General features: G+C 48.8%; 1 protein-coding gene across 3 annotated transcripts; it reads right to left on the bottom strand.

Moving 5' to 3' along the window:
- Positions 1-286: 286 nt before the first annotated feature.
- CGN (cingulin) lies at positions 287-24,827 on the bottom strand. 3 transcript variants are annotated; one of them, XM_044239230.1, is made up of 21 exons: positions 24,795-24,827; positions 17,772-18,653; positions 16,720-16,820; positions 16,497-16,566; positions 16,303-16,398; positions 14,198-14,325; positions 13,148-13,280; positions 12,635-12,847; positions 12,037-12,185; positions 11,698-11,830; positions 8,425-8,625; positions 7,902-8,108; positions 7,163-7,420; positions 6,001-6,171; positions 4,882-5,043; positions 3,739-3,828; positions 3,224-3,307; positions 2,995-3,113; positions 2,595-2,703; positions 2,065-2,228; positions 287-1,770 (listed from the first exon to the last, which is right to left on the bottom strand). In XM_044239230.1, the coding sequence occupies exons 2-21, from the start codon at positions 18,636-18,638 to the stop codon at positions 1,632-1,634; spliced, it is 3,594 nt and encodes a 1,197-aa protein (XP_044095165.1). In that variant the 5' UTR covers positions 18,639-18,653; positions 24,795-24,827; the 3' UTR covers positions 287-1,631. The 3 variants fall into 3 exon arrangements, with proteins under 3 accessions (XP_044095165.1, XP_044095167.1, XP_044095166.1); XM_044239232.1 differs by lacking the exon at positions 24,795-24,827 and adding an exon at positions 24,650-24,755; XM_044239231.1 differs by lacking the exon at positions 24,795-24,827 and adding an exon at positions 24,650-24,703 and having other exon boundaries at positions 16,309-16,398.
- Positions 24,828-25,474: the final 647 nt, after the last annotated feature.

The raw sequence follows: 25,474 nt of genomic DNA, 5'->3' as shown, positions 1-25,474 counted from the left end.
GGACATCCCTGTGCCCCAAAGGAATAAAACCCAGTTCTGGTTTGTCTCCTTTAACCCTCAGATACAGCATTTACTGGCTTTTCTATTCCCAGAAGGTTGTCTAGGAGAGAATGCAAGTGCTATAAACACACGTCATTCCCCAGGGTCTATCTAATCTGCTGTAAAGAGCCTCTAAAAAGTGAGATAAAGAAAACCCCAGTTTCAGCCTCTAAGTGTTCTAGTTAAAATGGTTTCTGCATAAAACAGACCTCCAAATAAGCCAGGAAAAAGAATGAGAAGTCAAGGATTTCAGTATAGATATATAATTTTAATATTTAATTTAAAATAAAATCAAGGCTGGGTTGGCTTGGGAGAAAATCTCTAACTTGCAGAATAGAAGATTTAAAAAAAATATCATGAAATTATAAGTCATTGGTGAAAACAGCTTTCTTCCTCCCCTACACTCCTTACAGAACCTGCTCAGGAAATAAGCAGGTTTACCTCCTCCCTACCAGGGCTTGGCTCTTCCCAAAACCCAAGAGGGGAATAAATCTTCCATTGCCTCTACCCATTTTTACAAAGAGTCCATCTTTAGCCCTAGGCAGGAAGCCCTGTGTCAGGTCCAAGCTCCTGAGATAATGAGGATCCCCTGATTCCCTACTGAGGTTGGGCACATCTGGGTCAGAGAAGCCACAAGAAAGACCTCTGCTTTTCAAACTCATGCAGACAGTTATCAGGGTTCCTAGATGCAACTCCCTTATAAACACATCCATAGTCACAGAAAGACAGGAGGAAACATCGAAACCCTGAGCAGAACCAAGCCCCACAACCTTATCACAGTCCTACCAAAGTCCCTCCCGCAAGGGCTCATCAGTAAATGAGCCAAAAGCTCTCTAGACTGGGGCAGCTGGGGAAGCTGAGGGCCCTGGTGGGGGAAAGGCTGGTCCTTGGAGAGGTATGAATGTGCAGGTATAGAAGGCAAGAAGAACATCCTTATCTCCTCACCCTGTCTAAGGCACCAAAAAGAAAGGAAGGTAGTAATGATGAAGACAGAAGAGGAGAACAGATCCCTTGGATCCACTGGCTTGAGGAAGACAAACTATAAAGGAGTGGAGAGGGGTGGGGACTACCATATGGGTCCCATGACTGTGCAAAGAGGAGCATCCAAGAGCTGGATAGAGCCACCCCAGTGTGTCTATTATTCATAATGTTCCTTTCACCCTGCTCCAGAGTGGGAGGAAAACATACTACAGGAGTCAAGGGAGCAAAAATCACAAAAGTATTTCCCTGAGCCTGAGGGTTAAGGGCTAAAGAAATAAAGCTTTATATACGTAGCAATGTCTGTCCCTTCCTAACATGCTCAATCCCCCTCAGCCTCTATGGTGACCATCCTATTGCTGTGAGGGAAGAAAAAGACTTAAGGGAAGGGCTCAGTTGGCCTAAAATACTCACTCCTCCAGAGGAAAGGGAAAGCCTGTTCACCAGCTTAGTGCCAATGCCTTTTTTATCACCATCACACATACCCTTCCCATTCTTAGGACTTAATAATTGGGATCCCCCTCCAGGAATGAGGAATTCGAGGCTTGGCAGGGCAGTGCAGGCCTGGCCAGGGCAGGCTGCAAGTGTGGTCTTTGGTCCCTCGTGGACCCAAGCTAACAAGAGCTGGTCTGCAGGTTGCTTTCCGTAAGCAGTGATGCAATGGAAGAAGGGTCATAGACGCTGTCATATTCCTCATCTGAGCTCAGCCCTTCATGCTGGGTTGACTCAGCAGCTGAGCGGGAAGCTTTGCGCCTAAGAGAGAGGAATACTTGTGAGGGAAGGAGACAGACTGAGACAACCATGCTTTTCATGCTAAGGAAACTCCCAGCTTTTCTAAGGCCTTAAGGTACAAGCTCCCCCACCTATGTGAGATCTGGGGAGATGGGGTATATATAGACAGTGGGCTGAGCTAAAGAGTAACCATAAAGGCTTTCAGCCAGAAAGGAGTGACTGCAGAGGTCCCATCTTAGAGATCCTCCTCCCTATTCAGTTCAGGAGAACCCATTCCCGGGGTTCAGAAGAGGGGGAAAGAAAAGCAGCCTATACCAGGAGTCCTTCTCTAGGGTTTTGATCCGGGCCTGGAGCTGTTCATTGACCTCATGCTGCTCTTCCAGCTCACGCTGGGCCTTCTTCCTCAGGCCATCAAGTCGTTCAATCTCCTCTTCTGCTTCGTCCACCTGCCGCTTCAAAGCCTTCACCCTCAGGCTTAGCTGGGCAGGATACAAAGTCCCCACATTAGAAAAGCATCTGTTGCGACCATGGACTGGGACCCAATTCTGACAAGGAATCGCTGCCCTAGAAAAATGTCGTGACCGTGGGCAAGTTCCCTAACTTCACAGATTTGTTTTGGGGATGAAATGAGCTCACATGTTTACAACAGAAAAAGAACCTAGCACATCACAGACACTTAATGCATGTGCTTATTACTATGACTGTTTTAATCCAAGGCCTCTAGTCTAGTCTCCATCCCTACATGAAGCTGGGAAGACCTATGAGATGGGGCCTCCCTTTGCCCTCAAGCAAACACACAGTATATGCTTACCATATGACTTCTTGTCACTGGCTCCCATCCTTACCTGGTCCTTCTGGTCATTGACATGCTGCCGCTCATCATCAATTTGGATGGACAGCTCTTTAACCCTCCGTTCCAGTTTTCGGTTGGTAGACTGCAGAACAGTCTTCTCCCTAGGAGGGTATGGTAGGGGGGTGTCTGTGGCTGTAGCCATTTCCAGAGAAAACCCTATTTGGCTCCCTCTAGCCTCCATGAACTCCTCTCAGTCATGTCACACTAGGGAGTAGATTAGGGGCAGATCCAAACAACAGGGGAGATAATAGGTCATTCACATTTCAGAAGTTCTACAGCTCCCTCTGCTCTTTACCAAGAGAAAAGTTGCCCCTGAAGATCAGGTTGGCCATGTCTGACATGCAAGACAGAGAAGAGCCCAGAGGGAAAGAGGGAGGATGGGCTCACATCACCTCTCTTCAGCCTGCAGCCGCTCCTGCAACTCCCGATTCTGGGATTCAAGCTGAGAGATGCTGGCGCTGGGCTTCTGGAAGCCTTCTGAGCTAGCCAAGCGGCTCTTCAAGTCCTTGTTCTGAGAAGGACAGAAAGTCTCCGTGGTCACTCTCCACTTCTGATCCCTCCTGTGGTCATTCTACCTGCCTCCTGGTGTCTATCCCCAAGACTCCTTACTCCCCTGCTTACCTGTCTCTCCAGGGAGATTTTGTCACACTCCAGGTCCTGTCGAGCGGACCTTTCCTGCATGAGCTCTGCCCTCAGCTGGTCCACCTAGTGGGGATGGATGAGAGGAGCCAGATTTGGGTAGGGCTAACAATGAACCAGCCAGGTGAACCATGTGAGGCAGAGAAAACTGTAGGATGCTCTCTGAATCCCCACAATTCTTAGGCAACTAAGAAATCACAGCCTTTTCAAACGGGAGGAGCCACAGAATTTAAACAGGGCTGCCTCCATCTCGCCAGGAGCCAGCATCCCCTCTGAATGGACTCAGGTCAGCCTGGACTCAGGTCAGAGAGGATCCCAGGCCATCAGGATTCCTTCTTCCACTCAGATCCCTGGCTCCTTTCCACCCATCCTAAAGGAGAGGAGACCCTGAAGTAGCACCAGCCACGCACAGATTCAACAGCCAGAATTCCCCAGATTATGAAACATGGGTGGGCAGAGGTGTTCTTGAGAGGGCTGAGAGCTAAGGAAGGGGGTACCTGGTCCCGGCCACGATTCATGCGTTCTGTCAGCAGCTCCACGGTGCTCCTCTCCTCATCTAACTCCGCTTCCAGCCGTGAGACTTTCTCCTGTAGCACAGAAGCAACAGGTTCATTCTGCCCCACATGCTGGACACCAGAATGCCAAACCCCCACCAGGACCCTCCCAAAGCCCAGCCTCCACAGACCTTGCTGTCTCCCATGTCCCCACAACCAGCTGTCTTCGCCCCTGCCCAGAGCCACCATGGAGCTAGCACCCTCTGCTGACCAGGCGTGGCATTGAGGGGAGAGGGTGGTGGCGCCTGCTCTAGTCTTGGCCCTTGGCAGGATGACAAACCCCCGAATCGATTCCTCAGTGGGGCAGCCCGATTTCCCTAATGGGATAACAGACAGAAACCAAAGCGTCCAAGCCAAAGCTGGGATGGAGTCAGATCCACCACTTCCTAGCAGAAGGGCCATGGCCAAGTTGCTTAATCTCTCTGTGGGTCTGTTTTCCTCATCTATAAAATGGAGAACCTATCCCACAGGTTTTTTCTCAGGATTAAATGAGTCTTCAGTGCCCAGCACATGGCATAATATGTGTTTGCTGCTGCTATTGTCACTGTTTGTTGTTATTGCTGTTGTTGTTGCTCCAAGGGAGCAGGAGAGGGAGCAGCAGCCTCCCCGCTGAGCAGGGAGCCAGATGCAGGACTCAATCCCAGGACCCGAGCCAAAGGCAGACGCCCAACTGACTGAGCCACCCAGGCGTCCCTTGTCTCTGTTTTTATTATTGCTGCCAAATATAGCAAACTGAAGACCACCATTCATTCTAAAGGGGAGATGCCACTGCTCAGTTCCAGCCGACTGTTGCCATGCAGACAACTCGGGATTAGAAGCTCAGGGTGACCATATTTTCCACATGTACAAAAGGAGCCAGAAATCGGTAAGATATAAGTGACATGTATAAAATTCTAAACACTGGCAATTAACTCAGTCATTTAAAACACTGCACTCAAACAAAACACATCAGCTGTGGGCCACCAGCTTTCAATACCCAGCAGAGAAAGGAGGCTTGGTGTGTCCTGGCTCCTTTCCCCCACGGAAGTCCCACCTGGGCCAGGACCTGGACACCCCTCCCCCTCCCTGTCACCCTCACACTGTCACCTCAAGACCCTTGAGTTGCCGGGTCCTATCATCCTGGGAACGCTTTTTGCTCTCTGCCTCTTGCTCCAGCCCTTGCAATCGCTGAACCAGCAGCTCTTTGTCCAGCCGGGCTGTGTCCCGGTCAGCCTGAGACGCCTGCAGGGCCTGCCGTAGCCTCTGGGTCTGGGCAGGAGGGAAAATGCAACAGCTTGGAGAAGTAAGGTGGGAGCAGAGGGGCGGGAGTAGTCCGCCCCGTGGGGAGAAATGTCACATCACTGACATTCTTTAGAATTGCCAGAGCCTGGTGGTAACAAAAAGCAGGCCGACTTTTAGTCCCTTTTCTTCTCTTTGAAGATCTAGTTAGCTTTCTTTAACAATTCAGGAATCAGGCAGCATCCTATCAATCAGGCAGAAAGGAGCTTAGTCCATTTTCTTTATTGTTTTAAAATGCCCTCCACAAATTAGTATCAGTTAAGTCATTTTTAGACAACTAATCCTGGGCCCCAGCCCTAGGAGTTGTGATTTAAGTGATATGGGACCCAGATAGGGTACTGGGATTTTTTTTTTTTTTTAACAAAACAAAAAGGGTTTAATGTAATCGCAGAACAGAAAATTATAACAAATTGTTACGGTAAAAGATTGTGAAGTATTAAAACTAGCTATCATCTTTAAAAAATAAAATAAAACTAGCTATCATATTTCAAGACATGCCTCTATTTTGATACTACGCTTCCAATAACATTGCAGTGTTAAGGTTCTTTTGGTACTGTGATTTTTTTTTTTTTTTTAGAAAGAGACTCTTTTTTTTTTTTTTAATTTTTTATTTATTTATTTGAGAGAGAGAGAGACAGTGAGAGAGAGCATGAGCGAGGAGAACGTCAGAGAACGAAGCAGACTCCCCATGGAGCTGGGAGCCTGATGTGGGACTCGATCCCGGGACTCCAGGATCACGCCCTGAGCGGAAGGCAGTCGTCCAACCAACTGCGCCACCCAGGCGTCCCTGATTTTTTTTTTTTTTTTAAAGATTTTATTTATACTCTCTCAAATAAATAAAATCTTTAAAAAAAAAAAAAAAGAGGCAATGACCTTCAAACCAAGGACATTGGGCAGGTTCCCACCCCCTGCCATTCCTCCTCCTACCTCATCCTGAAGCCGGCTCAGCCCCCCTGAGTTCTTCTCAGCCTCACTGGCCCACTCCTTGGCCTGGCGCTGGGCATCCGCCACCTCCCGCCGGGCCTTCTCCTTATAATCCTCCAGCTGGGCCTGCAGCTCCTGCAGGGCCTGCTTAGAGTCATTCCCAATCTGCTCCAACTGAGAGGAAGAGAAAAGAGCCTTTTCAGCACCATACCTCTGGCCCTCCTCCGAGCCCAGACTCCCCAGATTCTCCTTACTGCCTAAGCAGCCCTCCCTTGCTCTCCCTGGGCCTAGATCCCTATAGTATGGCTAGTAGTAATATACAGATTAGTTGGGCTCAAATCCTGGCTCTACCACTTACTAGCTGTGTGATCACTGACAAGTTACTTATCCTCTCTAGGTCTCAGGTCCCCATCTATAAAATGGGAAAATAATGGTACCTACATCACAAGGTTGTTGTGAGAATTACATTAATGATACAAAGTACTTATAAAAGTGTCTGACACCAAGTAAACCTTAAATGACCACATTTCAACAAACCCAAGATGCCAATAGATTGTAAGATATACCACCAAGAAGGAAAAACCTGCCAACTGAACCGTAACATACCATCAGTTACAAGATGCCAAGTCAACTTCAGAGATGACGCAATGTGCATTTTAGAACTGACAAAATATGTATGTTTGCTCTAGCTTTATAAAGTAAGAGGTTACAGGGATGATCTTACCTGTAAAAATGCAATTTATTTCTTTTTCCTTTCTTCTTGCCTTCCCCCAAATATAAAATTCCACCCACAAAAATTCCTATGTTTAGGTCTTAAAGTCAGCTAGGGAGAGATGATGGAACTTTCCTTTCCCTACCCCAAACAGATAATTCTACTAATGAAGATTCTTACATTCAGATCTTACAGATGTCTTAGAGAGAATCACAGGAAACATTCTCCAAGGGCCAAGACCACATGGAATGGAATGTGGAGGGATGACATGAACACTGAGGAGCGGTAGGAAGGACACTGCTCGCTCAAGATTTGGCCTTGGCCTCCCCAGCAGTGAACTTGAGGCAAGCAAATACCACACATTCTGACCCCCTCCCCGACCCCTCGCCCCCCAGGCAAGCTTCCATAAGAGCTGGGACTCTTCCTGAGAGTCCAGGACACCCCATGCCCCACCTCTTTGTTCAGCTGGCAAACAGTCTTGTCCAGCAAGCGCTTCTGCTCCTCAAGCTCAGCCTTGCCCCGCCGGAGTGCCTCCCGCTGCTTCCCCTCCTCCTCTAAAGCCCGGTTCAGTGCCTGCTGCTCCTGCCCCAAGCGGGCCAGCCCCCGCTGGGCCTCCTCCAGCCGGGCCTCCAGTGCCCGCTTGGCAGCTGCCAGGCTCCCCGACTCTTCCTGAGCTGCATTCAGGGCCTCGTCCAGTCGCTGTTTCTCAGCCTGGGAGAGCAAAGACATAGGCCATTTGGATGGGAATAGATGGGAGGGAAGAAGAGTGATTTATGAAAAAGGTGGGCAGTGAAAACAGGCTCAGGGGAAGCAGCAAAGAAATCAGGACACACATACAGCTTGCATGGAGCACTGGGTGTGGTGAAAAAATAATGAATACTGTTTTTCTGAAAATAAATAAATTGGGAAAAAAAAAAAAAAAGAAAGAAATCAGGACACAGAGAACAAGCACGAGGTGGGAGATAAGAGACAAAAGTACCAGTGCAAGGGCCAAGACATCCACAGCAAAGCATGCTCCAGGAAATAAAGCCAAGTGTAACACTGGATTGGGAAGGCCAACAGAAGCACACTCGGCATAAAATGAAACTGATAGCTGAGGATTTAGCTGAAGTATTCAGCCAGGGACAAGAGGAGAGAGGGCGGGGGGGGTGGGGGCGGACAGGGAGCCAACAACGTGGGCAGAAGCACTGACCTCTAGCCGCTGCACCTTGCCCCGAAGCCTTGCCTCCGCCACTTCCCCACCTTCCGCCAGGCCCCGGGCCTCCTTCAGCTGCTGCTCCAGACCCAGGATGCTCCGTCGGAACTCGTCATTCTCCTCCTGGGTCTCCCGAAGTGTGGTTTCCACGGCTGCCCGCCGCTGCCCCAGCACTGCCACCTCTGCCTCTGCTGCCGCCTGAGCCTGCGGCCAGTTCAGGGAGAGGTAGCTCAGACCCCAGGGCTCCAAGTCCCTAGCCACCCTCAGGAGAGCCACCCGGAAGACCATCCACGAGAACTGGACCTAAATAGTGGTAGTGCCCTGCAAATCCCACCCCTACAGAGCCATGCTGCAGCCCTGCCTCCCCCCTGCCCACTCCTAGCTACTTTTCACCACACACATAGGACCAAGGATCTGGTCTGTACATACCCATGATAGGTAACTTTCCATGCCCTCTGGCTCCTCTGCCCTCCAGACCCCTCAGCCTCCACCTCCTAAGCTCTGTGCCCACTCCCCTTGCCTTGGAAGCCTCTTCACAGTCCTGTCTCAGTTGCTGGATGGTCTTTTGCAGCTGGAGGTTCTGCTGTTCCAACCCCCGACCTCGATCAGCCTCAACCTTCAGCTGCTTCTCCAATTCCCGCTCCCGATGGTGCCCGGCCACCTCCTGGCTCTGCTGCTCTTCTCTTAGTTCCTTAAGTTCCCGCTGGGTCTGGCGCAGCTCCTGGAAGGGAAGAGGGACAGTGACAGGGCACAGGGGTGGCCTGGGATATCAGACTATGCAGCAACTGGAACTCTCATGTTTTGCGGGGGGAATGAAAGATGTTGTGGCTACTTGGGCAAGGGGTCTGATAGCTTCTCAAAAAGTTAACCACAGGATGACCATATGAATTTCATTCCGTGGTATATATTCAAGAGTACTGAAAACATGTTCCCAAAAAACATGTTCACATGAATGTTCATTACAGCATTACTCACGATGGCTAAAACACAGAAATAACCCAAACGTCCACCCATTGGTGAACAGATAAACAAAATGCAATATATCTATATAGAGTACTATTCAGCGATAAAAAGTACTGATACATGTTACAACATCAGTAAACCTACAAAAAGATTATGCTAGGTAAAAGTAACCAGACATACAAGGCCGTATATTATGACTCGAGTTATATGAAATTGTGCAGAATAGGCAAATGCATAAAGACAGAAAGTAGATTAGTGGTTACCCAGGGCTGGGGAAAGTGACTGCTAATGGATATGGGGTTCTTTTCTGGGGTGATGAAAATGTTCTCTAATTAGATAGTGATGATGGACATAAAGCTTTGTGTATATACTAAAAACCACAAAGGGATTCCTGGGGGGCTCAGCTGGTTGGGTGTCTGTCTTTGCAACAGGTCATGATCCCAGGGTCCTGGGATCTACTCCCACATTGGGCTCCTTGCTCAGTGGGGAGACTGCTTCTCCCTCTGCCTGCCGCTGATTGTGCTCTCTGTCAAATAAATGAATAAAATCTTTAAAAACAAACAAGCAAAAAACCCCACTAAATCATACACTTAGAAAGGGTAAATTCTATGGTATGTGAAATAAATCTACACACACACACACAATCAAATCACATTAAGTGAGAGTAGATGAGGGTGTGGATAAAACAGGATTGGCTATCTCAAAAATAAAATGTGTTGAAAACCAAAACATATTACACAATAAATAGTGGTGCTGCTCTTTTTCTTTTTTTTTTTAAAAATTAAAATACTGGGGGGGCACCTTGGTGGCTCAATGGGTTAAAGCCTCTGCCTTCAGATCAGGTCATGATCCTAGGGTCCTGGGATCGAGCCCCGCATTGGGCTCTCTGCTCAGCGGGGAGCCTGCTTCCCTTCCTCTCTCTCTGCCTGCCCCTCTGCCTACTTGCGATCTCTGTCTGTCAAATAAATAAATAATCTTTTTTTTTTTTTAATTAAAAAAAAAATAAAATCAAATACTGGGGAGCCTGCATGGCTCAGTAGGTAGAGCATGCAACTCTTGATCTCAGGGCTGTGAGTCTGAGCCCCACATTGAATATAAAAATAAAAATCTTTAAAGAAAAATTTGAGGGGGTGCCCAGGTGGCTTGGTTAAGCATCTGCCTTCGGCTCAGCTCATGATTCCAGGGTCATGGGATCAAGCCCCACATCGGGCTCCCTGCTCTGTGAGGAGCCTGCTTCTCCCTCTCCTTTTGCCTACTGCTCTGCCTTGTATTCTCTCTAATAAATAAATAAAATCAAAAATAAATAAAATTTTGAGATATGAGCTCTCGTGCTATCATTCTTTAGCTATCAGCTACTTCTGAAATTCAGAAAATACCATAATTAGGCTGAAAGGTTATATAATATACTTTGAGTTTTCGGTATAAAATAACAAAACTAACTGCAAAGAAAATAAAACAGCACAGTGTGTGGTCTATACTGGATGGGGTCTGTTTTCCTAATGCGTATGTTGTCTGAGTGGGTACTTGATAAAATACACTTCATATATGAGTTAAATCAAGCACTAGTTACTTCTTAGCTTTTCAGCTTTATCTCCTATGATAGTCAACTGAGATTGTCCAGAGGAATGTCCACTAATATAGCAAACAGACTTCAGACATTCTTGATAATTTGTTAACTTCATACTAACATAGTAAAAACTTAAGAGCACTTTTCATTTCACAATCACTAAAAGTACACTTGGTTAATGTTCATTATGTTTTTCTCCAAGTATTTTGTGTAAGCTCAGACTTTTGTTTATCTGGAAAATCATCACTAAGAGCTATACTTCTTTACTCATTTAATAAATATGACTGCCTTGATTATAATTAGGCAGCCTTATGGCAAAGGCATGATAAACAAGCAATGATTAATTAATACTTGTTAAATGAGCACCAACTACATATCCAGCATAGTGAATCAAAGAACTATAAACCTAGAAGGATCCTTAGGAGGCCATAAATGCCAGTTCCCTATACTAACAAAATATTTTCTAAGTTTCTAAATCATCCAAAATAATTAGATGCTTTCTTGTCCTCCAAAACCTAATACCAAGAATATGAAGAAATTGTCTGTATTCGCTTCAATCTGATGACCTTATCATTTATAAAACATCCATGCATGATAAAATCCCTGCGTCTAGATTCTATACTCTAAGCAGCCTTCACTATACCATCTGGCTTCCCCAGTACGTCAGCTGGTCATGCCAATGCAAATATTCCAGTCTGTCTGATGACACTTCACATTACAAGTTAATAAACTGCCATTCTAACTGTAAATGTTGGTTTCATAGATATAGTTAATGAGTCCATCCCCCTGCCCTATTCCCCATCACCCCACCCCCTCCAGACAGAGCAACTCTCCCTGTGCGGACCAAATTCGAAGCTTCAAAAATGACCCTGGAGTTTCACAAATCCATCTAAATGCTGCTTCCCCTGAGGTCTCTTGGGAGGCAGACAGCAGCCTCTGGCTTGAACCCAACTAGCAGTCCTTCCCACTGGAAACCTGTACACTCAATGAGAGCAACCCAACTGCATCAGAGAGTGTGTAGGGGAAAGAGCTGGCTGAGCAGGAAGGTGGATCCTGAAAACCAAGCACAGAGGAGGCAGCCACTAGTCTGGAGATCCTCATGGGTAGGTGAGGTCAGTGCCCATCACCCAACCTGCTCTTCTACACCCCAACTCCAAGTACCTTTTTTTTTTCTTTTCTTTTTTTAAGTAACCTCTTCACCCAGCATGGGGCTCAAACTCACAACCCTGAGATCGAGTCCCAGTCAGGTGCCCCTCCAAGTACCTTCTTGAGCTCCTCCATTTGGCGAGTATCTGCAGCACCAGCCCGGGCCTGCCCTAACTCCCTCTGTAAGACATCCATCTTCTCCCCAAGCTCCTCTTCCATCTCCTCCTTCTCCATCCGCAGCTGCAGGAGTCTGAGCCCAGCCAGGTGAATGCAAAGGAAAAGGGAACAAGGTCAGGCCACCTGCCAGGGAAAGGTTAGCAGGACAATGCAAACCACCTCCTCAGAAGCCAACAGGCTGGGCACCCACTCTCAGCAGAGAAAAGGGCACAGCATGGGTAGAGAAGCAGCAGGATATAGGAAACATGGATAAGCACTGCTGAGAGACAAATTCCTTACTCCTGCTTGGTGGCTCTAAGTTCCTCCTTGTTCTTTTGGAACATGCTCTGCCAATGCCCTGTCTCCTCTGAGGTCTCCTCCAGCTCCCTCTGCAGCTCCCGCACCAGGGTTGACATCTTCTGCCTCTCCACCTCTAAGGCAGCATGGTCCTAGGGAAGGAGACAATTCGGGGACAGGAGGCTCAGAGGGAAGAACTTGCTTCAGATCAAAGTCTAAGCATGTGGAAGGGGAGGCTCAGGACCAGAGGGCACCACACTGGTGACACACTGTGAGACCTCAGGGTGCCTGGTGCGATGTTAGCACAAAGTCTCCCCAGGTCAGAGTGTCCCCCACCCCCGGTGTCACTGACAGGATGCCTCCCACATTTATTTCCCCATGGGACTTTGGTCACACACCCTCATAGTACTGCTGGCCTGCATTTCCTCACTCTGCCCTTGTAGGTTTCCTGGCCAAGGTTTTCATTACATCTCACATTTGTCTTTCAGAGGGAGTTCCAGTTATGACATGGAAAGTCCCCAAATACCAAGAGACCTCAAGGCAGCCCCTTCTGGGGGTGAGGGGCTGCCTTCTTCCAGCAGTCCCTGCTCTGGTCACATGCCTGGGTGGCATCCTGCACACTCTGGCGAAGCTGCTCTGCATCTCGCTGGTACTGCTGCCGGACGCTTTCCAACTCCTGGTCACGGGAGGCCACCTCCTCCTTCAGGGCCCCCTTCAAGGCTGTCAGCTCCCGCTCCCGCAGTCTCAGCTGCTCCTCTATCCGCTGCTTCCCCTCCAACACCTCTTCCAGAAGCTGCCGGGTCTCTGACAGGTCCTGGGGAAAGGAAGACAAGTAAAGAGGTGACTCTGCCTGTCCGTTCATTTGGTCAATCAAAAATATTTCTTGAGCAGCTTAGACCTGTCAGGCTCAGTACCGGTGCTCTCTGCTCTCTAGGATGCCCAACCTTCTGGGCTCTACCCCCCATCTGACCACTGAACCTCTCTGAAAGCACACTAAGGGATACCCATAATCAGCTATCTTCTGCCCATACTGTGGGGAAACTGGAGGTGAACAGATCTGAGGGTGTTCTAGCTGAAAGGAAACAGAAGCTGCGGGAGCCATCCTCCTCCCTACCTTTCTTAGCGCCTCCTTAGCAGACTCTGATCCCTGGGCCTGTTTCAGTTTGTCCTGCAGCTCCATCACTTGGGTCTCCAGCCCATGTCTTACCCTTTCACCCTGATCCACAAGGAGCTTCATGTTCTGGAGCCTAATAATTAATAACAAATAATATCATCAAGCACTGGGTGTCAAGCAGTTTTCTAAACCCTTTACATATATTAATTCATTTAAACCTCCTTCTTTGTTCAAATCTAAATGAGGCCTCCCCTGACCACTTTGTTTCTTTTTAAAAAATTCTGTTTATTTATTTGAGAGGGAGGGAGAGAGAAGAGAGAGCACAAGCAGGGGCAGTGGGAGAAACAGGCTCTGCACTGAGCAAGGAGCCTGATATAGGGCTTGATCCCAGGACCCTGGGATCATGACCTGCGCTGAAGGCAGACACTTAACTGAACCCCAAGGTGCCCCCTGACTTTATTTAATACACAAACTGACTCCTCCACCACCAGGCCCCCCAATCTACTTTGACCTACTCCATTAATCGCCTTCTCAAATGCTACAGATTTACTTATCTAATATGCTCACTATTTACTGTCTGTGCCTTCTCAAATGCTACAGATTTACTTATCTAATTTGCTCACTATTTACTGTCTGTCTCCCCAACCCACCCCCCCCCACACACACACAAGAAGCTATGCTTCTGGACAGCAGTGCTCCTCATCTCAATGGTTCACTAGTATACCCCAGAAATCTAGATCAGTGCGTGCCAAACAGCATTCATTGCAAAGACATCTACTAAATGAACAGTCCTGTGAGGTAGCTACTATTATTAACCCATTTTACAGATTTAGAGCCTGAAGTAGAGAGACAAATCCAGGTAACCCAACTCAGGCACAATCACCATTACCGACAGAGAAAGCAAAGAGAAAGGTCCTATCTTTAAACTATTTCTGTCTGCCCCTTATAGCTTCTAGATATCTAGATTCTCCATCTCTCCCACCCAGGGGACACCTCCAACTCTGGCCTCCATCCCCAAGCAGCCCCATGTGCACCATCAGCTGCACTCACTCTTTGGTGCTCTGCTGAGCCTCCCCCTTCTTCCTCTCCAGCAGCTGCTGCAGCCGGCTGCACTCTTTTTCCTTCTCCTCCAGCTGCTGCTCCAGACTAACCCAGGATGGCTCTAGCTTTTGTCGCTTCTGGAAAAGGCAGGGAGAGTAAAGCAGCTGGAGAGAAGGGAAAGCCTCTCAGAGGACCAGGAGTAATGCAATTGTCTAACATTTACTGACTCACTACATGACAGGCACTGTACTACGGACCCTGTGTTTATTATCTGCATTTAATTCTCCTAACAAGCCTTGGGACTTGTGATGGATGGTATAAAGTATGTCCACTAATTGTCTGACATTCCTTTCAAAAGGTGAAGTTTCTCCCCTCTTTATTTTTTAATTAATTTAAATTTTTTTTCAGGATTTTATTTATTTATTTGGCAGAGAGAGAAAGACAGTGAGAGAGGGAACACAAGCAGGGGGAGTGAGAGGAGAAGCAGGGATCCCGTTGAGCAGGGAGCCTGATGCAGGGAGCCTGATGCAGGGCTCAATCCCAGGACTCTGGGATCATGACCTGAGCTGAAGGCAGACGCTTAACTAATGAGCCACCCAGACACCCTTAAGAACACTCTTCTAACAAACAGAAAAAGGATGCAATGATGTGTATCTTCTGCAACTCATCCTAAAAAGGCACTGCAGCTTCCTCCTTACCTTCTCTCTTGGATCATTGTGGGGGAAGGTAGATGCCATACTGTGCAGACACTCGAGCAGCCCCATGAAGAGGTCCACACAGCAAGGAAGTGAGTTCTCCAGTCAATAACCACTGTCTTCTCATGACTAGAGCCCCAGCCAACACCTTGACTGGAAACTCCTAATAGACCCTGAACTACCCAGCTAAGGTGCTTCCAGACTCTGGGCCCTCAAGACACCAGGAGATGACTGTTTGAAACTGTTGAGTTTTGATGTAATTTGTTACACAGCCATAGATAAATAAGATAGTACAATTATTATCCCCACTTTATAGTTAAGGAAACAGCAGCTTAGAACATGTAAAGAACATGCCCGAAGTCAGTTACGAGGCCAACAGTTACCAGGATTTGAACTCAGTTTGACTCCACAGCTGACCACTTAACCAGTATACTATACTGCTTTCCAGTAAATAAAGGAAGTTACAATCCAATGCTTACTAACTACATGCAAGGCAATACTGTTAGAGGTGCGAGCAATATTTTTTAAACTTTTTAATTTTTTTTTTTTTTTAAGAGAGAGAGAATGTGGGGTGGGGGAAAGGGCAGAGGGAGAATCCCAAGCAGGCTCCATGACCAGCACAGAGCCTGACACAGGTCTCGATCCCACAACCCTGAGATCACAACCTGAGCTGCAATCAAGAGTCTCACACTTAACCTACTGAGCCACCCAGGTGCCCCACAATATTTTTTTTTAAAGGGAGTACACAGACTTTCACATAAGGCTGCCCTGAATTTTTAAATTCCATCTCTGTTACTTAGTACCTTGAGCAATTCACTTAACCTGGCTGATCTTCAGTTTTCTTATCATGAAAATGTCCACAATATCCATTTTTATAAGATCACTATAATTATTATGTATTATCCAGGACAGTACCTATTACAAGAAGTATACTCAATAGGGGCGCCTAGGTGGCTCAGCTGGTTAAACATCAGACTTTGGTTCCAGTCACGATCTTAGGGTCCTGGGATCCAGGCTCCACACTCCACAGAAGTCTGCTTGTCCCTTTCCCTCTCTGCCCCTTCCCCCATTCATGCTTTCTCTCTCAAATATAAATATATATATATATATATATATCAAGTACACTCAATAAATGACAGCTACTCGTATTGCCATCATCATAATGACAGTGAAAAAACTGAGGTAAGTAATCCCAGTGAGCAGCAAAGCCAGGATAAGAACTTCCAAAGGAAATGAATGGAAGGTAGTCAGAGCTCTGATGACTGCGCTCTTCTCCCTAAGCTCCAGGGAAGCCCAGCACATACTCTTGTTTCCTGTGTCACAGAACATATGAGTGCTCATTTGATCACATGGAAGAGCAACCCAAGCACTGTTTCCCCCATGCCCCTTGTGCCTCCTGCACCTCTAGTCTCCCCTCACCTTCACCTCGTCATCCAGTTTTTGCTGCAGCTCCTCCACTTTTCGGGTGAGCTCACTTTGCCCAGCCAGGGCCTTAGCAGACACAGGAGAAGTCATCTGCCAGAAACAGGGCAGGAAGGAATGGGTCCACATCCAGATCCAGGCCCCACAGGCCTAACCCTGCCTCCTGGTCCCACCAGGAGGTGGTCACTCACCAACAGAGGCTGCATCTGTTCCAGCACCAAACTGACCTTCCTCCTCACAGACGTTTCACTTTCTGAGCTTCTGGAGGATAAAAGGGCAGAAGCAAAGGCTAAGAGAGGGAAGAGGTAACAGAGATGAGAGAAGGAAGAGCTAAGGACAGGGAAGATGGGGAAGGAAGCCAGAAGGAAAAGAGGGGGTGTGTGTCACTGTGCTGCTGGGAGGGCCCCCACTTACCCCTCCCTCAGGATGCTGTAGATGGTGGCCTTCACATGGTCCGCACTGCCTGGTGGCGCTGTCTCCTGCTGGTCTCGGAGAAGGTCTGGGGTTGATTTGAACTGCAAAACATAAACCCAGAGAAACAGGAAAATGAAGCCAGCGGCATGTGTGGGGTTCAGATGGTGCAGAAGCAGCAAGTGGGAGACGAGGCCCTCCCAGCATGCCCAACAGGCCTCACATGCGGAAAAGAGGCAACACTGCGGAGGCCTGAGCAGCAGGCCCAGGAGAGGTCCAAGCAGGGTACACTTCTCACTATTGCTACAAGCCAGATTCTCCTTGACAAGCAGATCTCAACTAGTTGTGAGCTCTGTGGTAAGCTGTTACTACTGACAGTTAATGTACTAGAACTTATAAATGAACAGGCTTAATGTTGTCTCCAAGAAGCTCCTGCCCCACTTATTTACACTCCTGAGTGGGACACAGAGATGGGAGTTTTGACCAGAGCACTGGAAGCTGGTCATATTACCAGGCCTGCCTTACGGATGCTGCAGACCTAGCAAATGCTAGTGACTGAGGCACAGTCCATGACCAGACAGTAACAAGTGATTCTCATGCTTGTGAAGGCTGATTTCACATCAGTTCCATTTCCATGGAAGTATCTCGTACATGTGAATATCATCTATCTAGAAGATGGGTAAAGTGGAGGACAAAAGTAGAAACCTTCTGCCTGGGGCGCCTGGGTGGCTCAGTGGGTTAAAGCCTCTGCCTTCGGCTCAGGTCATAATCTCAGGGTCCTGGGATCAAGCCCCGCATCGGGCTCTCTGCTCAGCGGGGAGCCTGCTTCCTTCTCTCTCTGTCTCTCTCTCTCTCTCTCTCTCTCTGCCTGCCTCTCTGCCTACTTGTGATCTCTCTCTGTCTATCAAATAAATAAATAAAATAAATAAAAATCTTTAAAAAAAAAAAGAAGAAGAAAAAAAAAAAGAAACCTTCTGCCTTAAGTTATTGAATCAGCAAGGGGTCCCGGGGCTGCTGGGCTGGGGATCGGAAGCTACAGAGGAGTGGGGTCTGACCTGCAGCATGCCAGGATCCTGGGCTCTCCCCCGTGGCTCCTCAAAACTCTGCAGAACCCAGTCCTGGGTCTGATGGGAATGGCTAAAGCCACCAAGAGAGCTCTGGGTCTGGGTCAACTGCCTGGAGCTGCCCATGTGGCTGTCATGCTTTGTGCTAGGAGTCCAGTGGTTGGGGGACCGACGCTCCCGTTCTTCAACGGTATCCCGTGGGAGCCGGTTGTCCAGGCTTTGGCTCCGCTTGCGTTGTTCAGGGGGCAGAGTACGCATGCGCCGACCAGTCTGCCCCCGGGCCTGCCCCCCATGGTGACCGTCAAACTTGTTGATGAGTGAGTCCACTGAAGACAGGGGAGCAGTGTCAATGGTGCTCCCTGGGGAAGCTCCCTGGGGGGCCAGCTCCAGAAGGCTAGTGCTCCTGGTACTCGGACTCACAGGGGCAGGGCCTGTCAGTGAGGCCTGGGACTGGGATCTGAGCAGCCTTCCATTCCAGTGGACCCCAGGCTCCTCATCAGACATACTGCCCTGTGAGCGGGCAGGAAATTCCTTGGCATGAGAGTAGGAGCTCTCAGGGAATTCGGAGTCAGAGCTCAGTGCTCCCGGAGCCCCTATGTTGTTGGACCCCTTGATCTGGACTCCAAAGGAGTCACCACCTTGCTCCCCACTGTTGAGCACCACAAAGGGCTGTCCAGCAATGCCCTGCACACGCACAGCAACCCCATAGGTATTGGCTCTTGCATCCTTAGCTGGACGTCGCCCACCACGACGTAGGGTGCCCATCTCTGCATCACCCACTGGCTCTGTAATGAAGCGAATCTGGACTCCATGGTCTACAGGGCCCCGGAGCTCAGCCATGGTGGATGCCTGTTCCATGAATGGGAGGGGGTCCTAGAAAATCAAGAAAACAGTTAAAGCTGAGAGACTAGAAGCAGAAACCCAAAAACCTCCACCTGTCCAGCTTTTGTGTGGCTTATTACTTTGTTGTTCCTTCTACACAGAATAGTGGTTCTCCTATCTTATCTGAAAAGTATCTACTGGACTCTGTCCCTAGAGTTTCTGATTCAGTAGGTCTGCATCTGAATTTCTACCAAGTTCCCAGGAGATACTGACACTGCTGGTCCAGATTCCAGGTTTTGAGACCCACTGACTTAGAAGAATCCATTTCCTCTAATACAGTCCTAGGGAGCATGGCTTTGTCAAGAGTTCAACAATTTTGCTTGATCTTCACACATACGCCTATAGCATGGTGTGCCTCCTCCAACCCCAATGAAGGCAGATCCTAAACCCTGCCTAACAGATACCATTATCCCAATGGAGAAAAGGGGCCCTCTACTCCCAGAGTTCATTTAAGATATACAAAACTACCCCACACACACAAGATATGCCATCTTATTTCTGGGATGATAGCAGTGAAGCCTCTGGGTTGGAGGACCTGGGGGCTGAGGATAAGGATGGGAGAGTAACTAGCTTTCTACTGAGTATCTTTTGTCCCTTTTAAGTTTGGAACCATGTAGATATATTGCTTATTCAAAAAAAAAGATTTAAGCAGGGGTCCTGGGTGGCTCAGTGGGTTAAAGCCTCTGCCTTCAGATCAGGTTATGATCCCAGGGTCCTGGGATCAAGCCCCACATCAGATTCTCTGCTCAGCAGGAAGCCTGCTTCCTCCTCTCTCTCTGCCTGCCTCTCTGTCTACTTGTGGTCTCTGTCTGTCAAATAAATAAATAAAATCTTAAAAAAAAAAAAAAAGATTTAAGTAACACTTAAGAATGTCCATTCCAAGGGCCCTAGGATAGGTAGACTTGTCCCACCTGAAGGCCAGAGCCAGGACAACCCATAGGCCAACTCCTCTGGTCCCCATCAGCCTAAAATTAGAGTCGGCAAATGGAATATATTCCAGGTGTGCTCTGGCTCCAGGAACTGAGGAGGGCAGTTTCTCCTTGAAGCAAATAAGAACTCCAGTTTCCGCAGCCCTACAATTAATCTCCACCACAGCCTAGTACCAAACTGGAGGAGTATCTGAAGAGCCAGATAGACACAAAAACATACGCAGCTCAATCTCCCAGTGGAGCTCTGGGCCAAGGAAAGCTGGCAAGGCCCCCTTCAGGGACTGTAGTCTTGCTAGGAAGCCCAGAAAACAAGGGTGAGAGGGAAAGGGAGTGGCCTAGCAGCAGGTGAGAAAGGGCTTGGTGGGAAGAACATTCCTAACATTCCCAACCCTTCCCCTCCAGGGAAAGGAACTGGAGGGAGGAGCCCTTATTGGCAATGGTTCTCAGACTCCATTTGAGAGAATGAAGTAAGGCACCCACCCACCCACCCCCCAAGAAACAGTCCACACAAGCTTTTACCACAGAATCTCAAGAGTTTCATTAAGACCTCCAAGTCCACCCTGAACTAAAGGACCCCTGCCCTTCCACCATTCCAGCATTGGGGAGGACTTTAACCAACCTCAGATACTCCAAACAAAAGGATATTAAATCAGCAGGGTCCTTTGTTAGAATTCAAGAAATGGGATCAGGAAAGAAGCTACAAGGCAAAGGTTCTTCAAACCACTCATCCAGTAAAAAAAGAACCTAGCCCTCCTCTTCATTGAATGTATATAACCTTGAGCAAATCACAACTGTTCTGAACCTCAATTTCCTCATCAGTAAACAGGTATAATGATAATACCTCCTGAGGAAATACTTGTAAAAATTAGACAATAATAATTACAAGTGTATACAGCTATAAAAATGTTACCATGTTCTACATTTCAGATTCTTGCATGTAATTTACTTAGGTTCCTTTTTTTTTTTTTTTTTTTTTAATAAAAAGAGGGAAGGGACCCTGGGTGGGTGGCTTAGTCGTTAAGCGTCTGCCTTCATCTCAGGTCATGCTCCCAAGGTCCAGGGATCGAGCCCCACATCAGGCTCCCTGTTCAGCAGGCAGCCTGCTTCTCCCACTCCCCCTGCTCATGTTCCCTCCCTGGCTGTGTCTGTCTCTGTCAAATAAATAAAATCTTAAAAAAAAAAAAAAAAAGGGAGGGAAAATAGGGGCGCCTGGGTGGCTCAGTCAGTTAAGCATCTGACTCTTGGTTTCAACTTGATCTCATGGTTGTGGGGCTCGAGCTCCATGTTGGCCTCTGTGCTCCACACGGTGTCTGCTTCAAATTCTCTCTCCCTCTCCCTCCCACTCACTCACTTTCTCGCTTACAAATAAATAAAATCTTTAAAAAAAAAAAAGAGGGAAAATGACATAAAACATGAAACCTAGCTAGCAGCACCTATGCCTGTCACAAAGCTGATAACAAATTTACCCTGCATACATGCACTCCTTCTAACAGGCCCTTTCTGGCTCCACATGCTTCACAGAAGGATGTCACTTCCTCAGAGCCCTTCCCAACCACCCCCTCCCACAAACTAGATCAGAACCATGTTATATGGGGCGCCTGGGTGGCTCAGTGGGTTAAAGCCTCTGCGTTAGGCTCAGGTTGTGATCCCAGGGTCCTGGGATTGAGCCCTGCATTGGATTCTCTGCTCAGCAGGGAGCCTGCTTCCCCCCCTCCCTCTCTCTCGGCCTGCCTCTCTGCCTACTTGTGATCTTTGTCAAATGAATAAATAAAATCTTTAAAAAAAAAAAAAGAACAATGTTATATGTTCTCTAGTTGTCCTTCAATAAATCTACCTCAGTTTATTATTTTTTTAAAGATTTCATTTTTAAGTAATCTCTACACCCAATGTGAGGCTCAAATTTATAGCCCCGAGATCGAGTTGCATGCTGTACCAACTGTACCAACTGAGCCAGCCAGACACCCCTGTTTACTTTTATATATTTATCAGAGTGATTTGCTTCCTGTCTGTCTCCCCCACTAGATGATACACTCCTGGAGGACAAAGAACATAGCTCTCAGCTGACTTCAGGCCTTCAGGACCTGGTGACACAGTATGTATCAATAAATATGTGTTAAAGGTTGAATCCTGAACTAACGCACTCTTGAATAGCAGTGGGGAGATTTACCCAATGATCCCCCTCACAGCCATTTCTCATGTGCCCTCATAACAAGACCTCTCCCTGCCCCATTCAGTCTTAATTTTGGAACCAGATGTGCCTAGACTGCCAGCTCTCAGAAGTCCCATGATTTATTCATATCACAGCTCTACTCTGTCAGTACATCAACTGATCTTCCAGATCCAGATAGAGGAGCTCCCAGACTAGGCCCAGCAGAGTGCACAGCCCCTCACCCACCCAAGAGCACCAACTTGTTCAAAGGCAGTGCTGAACGTGCCCCCAAGTCCCAATGACTCCCTAATTTCAACAGACTGTTAGTTCTGGGACAGTGAGCAAGATTGACATGATCTTTGGGGTGGTGGGTCAGAAAGCAGAGCTCTAAATGATTCAACATGGAAAACCCGAAACCTATCCGCCTTTAGTTACAGAGGACAGTGGGGCGTGGCTAGGGGAGCCAAGCAGCTCCAAGGCCTTGCGTAAACCCCAGAGGCAGGTAAACATCGATCTGGTGCCAGGAAACATGGAGTACACAGGCTTCGCTCTCACAGCCTGCCCCTGCTTTTCCCTCCTCAGCATGTGCCCAGGGCATTCCTCATCAACTGTATTCTGGGAAGAGCCCAGGCCACAGGTTGATTCAACTTCGTCTGCCTCTCCATTCCTGCCTATAAGTAGAGGGAGGATACGCTGCACCTGTACCAGACAGCCACTTCTCCCTCAGTTACTTATTAGCCTGCCCTGCCCCAATTCCGTCACCTCACCCAGCCATAAGCATCTGGCTTCCAACTCGAGAGACAGTCTCTGAACTTCTGGCAGGAAGTGGGGGTGGGGTAGTTTGGGGTGTGTAGAGGAAGAACTGACATATACAGGGCCAGGCAATATGCTAGATGCTACATAACTGGCAGATTTAGAAAATGGAAGAGAGGTATAGAAATTAGACTCCCCTCAGAGGGACAAGATAAGTAAATGGCCAAAATAGAAAAGGATAGCTCAGTGACCTTGATGGATTGGTTATTTTCTCAGAAAGAGTTACAAAGATAAGAAGGTTCCCCATGGATCAAAAAGAACTGGCCCCAAGTGGACTCCTGGCCCAGTCCACTGAAAAAGCAGAAACCTGAGAGCCAGGCTAGAGCAGTTTGGCCAGTGGGGGGAAAAAACACAATGATAAACTGGGCCCTGCAAACTGGCTGGACTGGTTTGAGAGGCAAGGGGTAGGGGAGGGCCAGAGAGACTCCACTAGCAGCTCATAAAGCAGACCAGAGAAACTCCACACCACAGAGGAGGCAGGGGGCAAAACCATGGGTATGGATTGTCCAGCCTAGATGCCAAGGCTGTGAAGGAGGCAGAGAGTGGAGAGGGAACAGGGAGAAACAGATGCACAAAGAACCTGGTGAGTGACAGGCCAGTAAGTGTTAGGAAGACTTTGTTTCCCCCACCCCTCCCTCTTAAGTTCCGGAAGCTGCATTCCTCTTCCCACACTTGCCTTGGCCAACTCATTGGCCCTTAGTTCTCCCCTCCCCTGAAACAACCAAGAGAAACAACCCTACCTTCTCCTCTCCTCCCACAGGGCTGATAGCATGCGGGTCAGCCTGGGAAATAAGAAAAGGTTCTAGGAAGCCAGAATCCTCTTAGGGTCAGGGCAAATCTCTGGATTAGCAGTCCCCTACAGCCAGCCCCCGACTCGAAATATCAAGGATAAAAGAAAAGGTGCAGAGGCACGTGTAGGCAGCCTATGGACAACATAGCGGTTGCTAATTATTTCCCAATTACAACAACTTTCCTCAGGCAGGGCATCAAAGGGGCCAAACTAAGACTGGCTCTGGTTCCCTTACCTGCCTAAGGCAAGGAAATCTGCCTCAGAAGCCTTGTCTGGTCTGCAACATGCAGCTCTCGTCCAGTGTGGAGTCCCAGAGGTGCTAATTTTCCTAGTCTTATGGTCTCCAAAGGAGTCCTGCCTATTTCCCACACCCCTGGTGCCTACTGACAGTATGACAACCATCATGGTCCTGGACTCAAGGACACCTTGTGGGGTTTCATGGAGTAATAGGGATCTTCTGGGAGGCAGCAAGGGAATGGGTTAGGCTCCTAAACTGCATCCAGTGGCCCCATCTAGAACCACAGAATAAACTATGTGTGCTTGGGGAGAGGGTCCGACATTAGCCCCAGCCAAAAGCCTCGTTAGAAAGAATTTCTACGTATTTTGTAGGCCTAGGGATCTATGCTTCCTCATACCCCTCTCTTGGCGAGCACTCTCTCAAGAGGAGGAAGGAAAAAATCTCCCAGGCATTAAAGCAAAGGCTGACAGAAACTGAAGGCTTAAATAGTTTCACACCTAGCAAAGAGATGGGGGTGCCTTCTTGTTTTGTCCCTCAGTATCTCCATCTGTAGGTGAAGGGTTAGAGCAAAACTCCACACCTCACACCTCTCAAAGCCTGAAAGGAGGTGCCAGCGCCAGCTCAGAACGGCAGCCAGGAGGAAAACCTGAGGCAAATAGCACCTCTGGACGCCTTCCCCCTTCCGTCTCTGAACCCCAGGCAGTTGTTCCCCCTGTTCAACTGACACGAACTACTCCCCCCTAACACCGCGGTCTCCAACAGAAATTCTTGCCCCTAGGACCGGCGTCTGACCTCCAGATATAACCAGACGCTGAAAACGCTTTCGTGTCCTGAGAGTAGCCTTAGCCTCAGGTGCCCCTCACCTGGCACGTTCCCACCCACTTGCCTCTGGTACCAGAGTAGGAGCCAGCTTTTAACCAGTACTCTCCACCCTAGCTTCAGCTCCCCTCCTCCTCTCTTCAGTGCAGCACCTGTACCCCGGAAAAGGGTATCTCGGATCGCCTCGCCCCTTGCCCGTCAGGCCCGCTTGCCTTTTCAGGGGCTCTTGCCCCCTCCGCATTCACTCACCCCAGCCGGGCTCGGCGCTCCCGGGCTCGGCCTCGGCCTCGGGTTCGGGCTCGGGCTCGGGCTCGGGCTCGCGCTCGGGTTAAGCTGCGCCCGCCGCTCCCCGGCCCTCCCCCTCCGTCCCTCCGCGCTCCCTCCCCCCACCAACCTGTTACTCCCCTCCGGAGCTCCACCCACAATGGCCGTCACCACCCGCCCGCCTTACCCTTCTCTGGTTGGCCCGTTTCCTTCGAGGGGCGGGGCCGTTGGCCGCAGGGAATTGGACAGGGGGTCGCGGGCCGGGAGGGGGCCGGGTCACGTGGGCCGGCGGGCGGTGGAGCGCCGCGGGCGCGGTGGCAAGGGGTAATGGTAGGCCATTTTGGGGGCGTAGTGGTTGGCAGTGTGTGACCACCCCTGCCCGGCCCCAGGAGCCGCTTGCCAGAGCATCTTCTTGCCCCTGCTGGAAAGCAGCCCTCTGCCTCCGCGACTCTCAGCGGGAATCTCTGTCTCGAACGCTTTCTCCTCTTCACCCATCTCGGCATAAATCAGATAGCTCTGATGTCCTTTCGCAGAGGGTATCTCCCTGGTTCTCAAACGCCAGAGCTCCGCGACTTCGGCTCGTGTCACTTCTCCCCAGCCTGAACCGTAGCCCCTATCTTCTGGGCTCCACAAATCCTTGTCCAGCCTGATACCTTTTTCTCTGTAGTAGTTTATCATTTTCCAAATTACCTCATCAATTTTTTAAAATCATATTCATCGTTTGTCTCTCGTCCAATGTCAAGCTCCACCGGGGAAAGGATCTCTTGTTTTGTTCGCTGCTATCCCAAACCCCTACTACAGGTACCGGCA

This window comes from Neovison vison, chromosome 2 (genome assembly GCF_020171115.1).
Source record: "Neovison vison isolate M4711 chromosome 2, ASM_NN_V1, whole genome shotgun sequence".
Lineage (NCBI taxonomy): Eukaryota > Metazoa > Chordata > Mammalia > Carnivora > Mustelidae > Neogale > Neogale vison.
The sequence above is the reverse complement of the archived record's forward strand: the minus strand, read 5'-3'. Positions and strand labels throughout refer to the sequence as shown.